The sequence below is a fragment of the Hesperophylax consimilis genome, chromosome 20 (assembly GCF_061612785.1).
Source record: "Hesperophylax consimilis isolate HC1 chromosome 20, BYU_Hcon_1.0, whole genome shotgun sequence".
Lineage (NCBI taxonomy): Eukaryota > Metazoa > Arthropoda > Insecta > Trichoptera > Limnephilidae > Hesperophylax > Hesperophylax consimilis.
The window spans coordinates 29,711,778-29,718,523 of NC_142855.1; the positions used below are offsets into that span (position 1 = coordinate 29,711,778).

The 6,746-nt window shown below is 38.1% G+C and overlaps 1 protein-coding gene across 1 annotated transcript; it reads right to left on the minus strand.

Moving 5' to 3' along the window:
- Window positions 1–323: 323 nt before the first annotated feature.
- LOC149414523 (nitric oxide synthase-interacting protein homolog) lies at window positions 324–5,217 on the minus strand. The gene is made up of 3 exons (XM_089644321.1): window positions 4,708–5,217; window positions 657–879; window positions 324–573 (listed from the first exon to the last, which is right to left on the minus strand). The coding sequence occupies exons 1-3, from the start codon at window positions 5,114–5,116 to the stop codon at window positions 327–329; spliced, it is 879 nt and encodes a 292-aa protein (XP_089500447.1). The 5' UTR covers window positions 5,117–5,217; the 3' UTR covers window positions 324–326.
- Window positions 5,218–6,746: the final 1,529 nt, after the last annotated feature.

Consider the following 6,746-nt stretch of genomic DNA (forward strand, 5'->3'; position numbering starts at 1 on the left):
CAGGTTGAAGAACATTGCCCAAACATTCTGACAGGTCACAATTACGAAGTTTCTCTTGCATTGGTTTATGTTCAAATGCTTTTTACTGACAAAGGTTCTCTTTGGGAGGCATTCATTTGTGCTCATCCATTCAAACAACTTTATAATCTCTCTTTCATTGGCACTAGACTATTCTTCAGTGACGAAGTTTCCAATTGATTGGCATTGATTTTTGCCAATCTTATCGTTAATGATAGAGGTTATCTTTCAGTTAATTGCTCTTCCCACTTTGAGAGCGAGCAGGGCTTACAGTGCCCAGCAACGTTGTCTAATGCTTGTTGAACCGTTCAGGCTTGCAATACGGGTCTCGAGGAGGTGCCCTCTAGCTGCGGGTTGGTGGTACTGTATCCAGTGCCCCCGCGCTGCAGAGGGATGATGTCCGCCTCGGTGAGCGGCGCGCCTGTGAGGGGGTGCAGCCAGTCCTGGCGGATCACCTTCTGCAGACACTCCTCTGTCACCACGTGGCCCGTGGGCGCCAGCACCACGCAAGCCACAGAGTTGGACAGGATGTCGTGGGTCACGGGACACATGTACCTGGAACAAATCACAACAATTAGAGTTCAATCAACTCTTCCACACACTATGCCATGTTGGGAAGATTGCTATGTTGTTGTTACCGATTCTCCTTGGCGATGAGCGACTTGTTGTCGTCGGGGTCCTTGACGAGGGTCCACTTGACGTCGATGAGGTCCTTGAGGCGCAGCGGGCGGCCCGTGACAGGGCAGAGCACCCCGCCTTCGGGGCGCTGCAGACGCGCTCGCTTGGCGTCGGGCAGCTGCGACGGCACCCAGAAGCTCGGCAGCTGTGAACTGCGACCGCCCGCCATGTTGGAGATGGACTCTGCAGACAACACACAATTATTATATTAGCAGATTTCGCAGTATGTTGGCTAATAGTTAGTTGACTAAATAATCTATAAACTAAGAAAGCAATAACTTATTGAAGCAACTGTAAATAGTTGTTTCTTGTAGAAATGAAGTTGAAACAAAGTGTTATTTCCAATCTGCAATTATCAATCACCTATTAAAAGTGCTGTATTATTTATCAAATATTATTTTAATGTTTTGGAATTGAAATGATAATTCTATTAAATATGTAAAATATTCATAAATCAATATGATGTAAAATTGAGGTTAATATGTACATTCTAATGCATGCACATTCTAATAATATGTACATTCTAATGCAGCATCACATTCACTGGCCAAATGGATTGTACATATAGTTGTGTATTTAGTGGTGGACAAACCGGTGGATGCAATCTGTTAGCCGTAATGTCTAGTCTATAGTTGGTAATAAGATAGAGCATTGTAGAAATACAAGGTCGGGATCAGTTTTCCATTTTCCAGATTATTGCGAATGTACGGGCGCGAACCAATAATTTGTCTTAATATTGTAAAGCAATACCTTTGCAAAAAGCGTATATTTTTTTTTTTTTTTTTTTTTTTTTTTTTTTTTTCTTAGGTTTGTCAACAGTGATTCATATCAAAGCTCTCGAAATTCAATTACATTAATTAAACTTGGTTGATACTATCACTAATTACAGACAAACACAACATTGATGAACACAAAACTATACGTAAAGAATAATGTACATGTATGCACCTACATGCATACATGTATACACAAATACATACACTTACATATACATTTCATAACAGCAACAGTAATTATTTTATAGATCAACACGATAGGTAGCTTTAAGTCTTGTTTACGTTTGATTTGAAGGTGGCCAATGATGACATTGACAAATCAATGGAATGACTTTTATATGTCTCGTTAAAATAACGGCACATTCTCGGTAAAGGTGAGTCATACCCCAGCTTAGTTTTATATTTTTTTATATGTAACGGAATATAATGTATGAGTCGGGAACCAATTCTAGGAACGTTGAACATAATTTGATAGAGTAAAAAAGGGCAGTTTATTAGAGCATTAATAATTTTGAAAAGGAAATTTAAATCAATATTTAGTCTTCTCTGTTCAAGGGTGCGTACATTGTAGAAATTTAGTCTATCGGTGTAATGAGGAAGTGATCGAGCTCGCTTATCACAATACGCTAGGTGGTACATAAAATGTTTTTGAACCCGCTCTATTCGCTGAATATGAACTTTGTAGGTTGGACTCCATATAGAACTTGCGTACTCCAACACGTTGCGGGTGAAGGAATTGTATAGCGTTATTTTTGATTTGGGATTCTGAAAATTTTTACTATTTCGTTTGATTTTACTATTAATAAAAAATAAACGAATTAACGCCTCTTCAAATTATACAACTCAAACTTAACTAAATAACTAACCATCACGCCGTTTTTCCGCAGGGGTAGGCACGGACCGCCAAACAACTCTGTGACTGTGGTATTGGCACACATTCCTCAAGTCATTCACATTCATACATACTCTTCTATTATTCTGACTCTTGACATGGCCCGATTCAAGTGTCTGATCGTCTTGGACGTGCCATGTCTTCCTCGGGCGTCCCCGACTTCTGCTACCATTCACATTTGCATTGTATATTCTCCTTACACTCCTTTCTTCGCTCATTCGCTCTACATGCCCAAACCATCTAAGCGTTCCTTTCTTGATCTTACTCATTACACTTGCATCAGCCTTGCACTCTTTGCGGATCTCCACATTCCTCACACGATCATACAAGGTTTATCACACATACGCCTCAGGGATCTCATTTCAACAGCATTCAATCTACTTTCATCCTTTCTTTACCATTTCCATGCATCACTTCCATACATCAGGGTAGGTACCAGCACTCCATTGTGGACTGCTAACTTCGCTTCTTTGGACAATGTTTAGTTAGCGCCAACTGCGTTCAGTCCTCCATTAATGGAGTTACCTGCATTTACCCTTCTTTCAATATCTCTGTCAGAGCTCCAACTTATTTAAATAATTCACAAAAACGTGTCAAGAAAATTCCATAACTCCGTTTGATAAACGTTCTCACGCATAAAGTGTAACCAAAAGTTGGTTGCTTGTGTTTTCTATATGGGACTTGTGCGATAGCACTGACCTCCCCACATCCTGGAATAAATATTATCATTATTATTATTGCTGTTAACACAAGGACAACGTTATCAACTTATAAACCATATTTGTACACTTTTAGTTGATATTTAATGATAAATTTCCCTTTTAAATCATCTCTGGATATCAAATTTTCCATTTGTATGTGCATAAAAAACACAAGCCAGTAGTTATCAATGTAGAATGTTTGACAAATAATTATAAGTCGCCTGAAATATCAATACAAATTGAAAATATCTCTAGAGTAAAAATAAATGCCGCCGACGGGAATTGAACCCATACTTTCTGATTGCCGGTCAGATGCTCTGAAACCACTGGGCTACGTCGGCTTATTCCCAACCCGCCAAATGATTCAATATGTACTAGTACCTCAATCAACAATTACTGCTTATTATATCCCAATCTTGTCTGATTACGTCTAAAAGGGATCCAAATGATAATCTAGTCTCCTTCAACGGAAGCAATCTTCCGAACAGGCCTTCCATTGATATGCTTGGTGTAACTATAAGTGACCAGCTCAGGTACGGGGGCTCCATCGAAGACAGAGTAAAGTTGGCCTCTCAGAAGCTGGGCGTACTGTACAGGGCCCGCAGATACTTTAATAGTACACAACTGCTGACCCTGTACAAATCGCAAGTGCGCCCTACTGTCGAATTTGGCAGCCATCTCTGGTCTGGAGCCCCTAAATACCTGAAAAAAACCCTTGACTCTGTGCAGAAACGGGCGGTCCGTTTGATAGATTCCCCAATCTTAACCAACGGACTGCAATCTTTAGAGCACAGGCGTCAGGTAGGTATGCTGTCCTTGTTCTATCGGTATTACAATGGAAGATGCTCTGAGGAACTAGCGTCATTGATCCCTTCGGCACCGGTGCGTAGTCGGGATACACGCCAAACGCGCGCCCAACATTGTACACGGTTGACATTTGTCACATGAGAACAGGTCGCTTCTACGATTCGTTCTTAGGTTCAACAGCTCGGCTGTGGAACAAACTGCCGGCCTCTGTGTTTCCTCCCTCCTACAACATGGGACTCTTCAAGACCCATGTTCACTCCTTACTCTCCATAAAAAGACCCTCCACACAGCATCCCCAAAGATGACATAGGCCCTGAGGGAAACTATTTTCTTCAGGGCCTCCTGTGTGGAGTTAATATAAAAAATAAAAATAAAATTACTCGGGAGATATTTTCAGTTTGTATTGATATTTCAGGCGACTAATAATTTGTTATCCTTTGTGCTATGCATTAAACCTTGTCTTATAAACATTATTTTATCATTAAAAAAATAATAATATTTGACAAGTCAAAAAAAAAATATATATATCCAATACATATTTCACCAATAAAAAAAACGCGGAAAAGATAGGTTATGCTGCAAAAATAAAACATACATTTTGACAACCGCCATTTTTTGTTAGAAGTATTACTATGAAATACCTTTAGAATTACCGCTATTAGAAGCCGTACGCCGAAGAACTGACGATATTTATATCAGCATTCATAAATTTACGTAAATTATGTTTTTTTGCCGCGGCGTTTACAGCCAATACAATAATTCAAAATAACAACAAACTGCGTAATAAGAGAAGGTCATGTAGTTGTTACTAAACAAATGAGAATATTTGATATACCTTGAGAATTTCCGCTGGTGGAGGCCTTCGATGTCGAAGAACTGACGATATTTTTCTCAGTATTCATGAATTTAATCAAATTGGATCGTTTTTCTGCCGCGGCGATTTCAGCCAAATCCTCTTCATCGCGTTTCTTCTGTCTCTCAAACTCTTTCAGTTTCCTGCTGTGTTCGTTCTTCTTGGTGATTATATATTGTAAAATAGCTTCCTTATCAAAGAGGAAGCCGTCTTTCGTGACGACGGGATCACGACACGGCTGGAGAGTTAGATTACAACAGTCGAAGCCCTTCACAGAGTCCTTGCCGACCCGTTGATGTACGGAACCATATCCGGAGGCGGCGGCGTCCTTTTTCTTTTCATGATAAGTGTACACGGCTCCGGCGGTGCAGTTTCTGGCATGGCGCGTCATTTTGATATTAAATCACTTGGAAATACACTGAGTTAATGCGACCAAAACGAGGTCAATATGTGAAGAAAACGCAAAGCCGCATGGAACGAACTAGAACCAACGTCAACTTGCTAAAACTGAAAACAACCAACAAGTAAACAGCTGTTCTCTTCTGCATCCGTTTCCGTTCGTTCTGGGCATTTACTTTGATTTTCCATATTCATAAATGTTAACATTTTTTACTGATATTGAGCGGATTAAAATATAACTAACACGTTATCTTATACATTTATTGGCGTGGGTTACTATTTTGCATTGACTTCTGTTGTAGTTTGACATCAAATCGCTAACATCGCATTTTTTTGATGTTTGTATTATTTATTGTTTTGGTGTTTAATTCGTAGAACTCCATTTATTTTTTTTAAATAAATTTAAAATAAATCAAATTTAATGTTATAATAATAATTGTAAATTATGTTATAATAATTATTAAAAACTGTAAATATAACAGAAATACTTGCAGAACTTAATAATTATTATAACATTATTAAATTTGATTTATTTTAAATTTATTTAACCCTGGATGGTTATTATATTTTTACCCTACACTAAGGTTATAACTCGTCGAATCGACGAACTTTGTTTTTAAGAAATTCCTATATGCGAACTATGCAAGTCAAAAATTCACCAAAATCATATTTAGTAACGTTTTTTATAGCGTTTTTTAATTTTAGTAACGTTTTTAGAGTAAAAAATATACATTTTTTTGTCGCATTAATCTTTGCATTAGTTTCCAGCCTCTTTATTAGTTTTTTTAAGGAACTACCTTTTTTAAAATACAGAATAAAAAAAAACTTAAAGTAAAGTGACTTATTTCATGCACAGCCTTTGAATATAATATATAAAATAATATTAAAAAAAAAAAAAAAACTATAGTAAAAAACCTCATTTAACACATGAGGCACAATGCTCAACTTTGTGCTCACCGCACACACTCTTGGCGCATTTCCTGCAGAAAGACTTTGTCATTCTTCGCTTGCTTGATGGACAGAAGTGACATATTTTGCGCTCCTTTGGTTCCCCGTCAACATTTTCAATTTCTGATTGTGGACTGAGTAAAATTTGCTGAATATTATGCTTTAGGGTGGACCGCAAGTTGGGTATTTCCAGCCTTTTTTCCAAAAATTGCGTCACCAGCGATTCATGAAGCTCTTCTGAATTCGCGACGGTTTTTTGGTTTTTTCCCTTTTGAAAACATGTTGTGGGTATATATTACGTAACTATTTACGAATGTTATGTTGAGAGTTCCATAAAAGAGACACATCGGCCATCTGTTGGTTTTCATCTGTTAGCAGGACATCACGCTGCACATTTGGTTTAAAGTGTCAACCCCGCCTTTTGTTTGGTTATAAAATTGAACCATGTGGGGTTTTCCGTTGTTTGCGTTGATTGTACCTTCTTCATCGCTAAAATCGATTTCCTCAAGACCGAAAATATCAGAATCAATGGGATAATCATCGTCACAATGCAATAAAAACCGTTCTATGTCAGACTCCGTGAGAGCTTTTTTGCTGCCCATATTGCAGTTCTAAAATAAATTAAAATTCAAATTGTTCACCAGAAATTAATCAGAACTGCTTAAAAACAGTTT

Excerpts from the sequence above, each read along its gene's own strand:
- LOC149414523 (XM_089644321.1), bottom strand. The coding sequence starts at position 5,116 with ATGACGCGCCATGCCAGAAACTGCACCGCCGGAGCCGTGTACACTTAT. Across the intron at positions 880-4,707 it reads CACCAGCGGAAATTCTCAAG|AGTCCATCTCCAACATGGCG; the intron begins GTATATCAAATA and ends TGTTGTCTGCAG. Across the intron at positions 574-656 it reads CTCATCGCCAAGGAGAATCG|GTACATGTGTCCCGTGACCC; the intron begins GTAACAACAACA and ends GATTTGTTCCAG.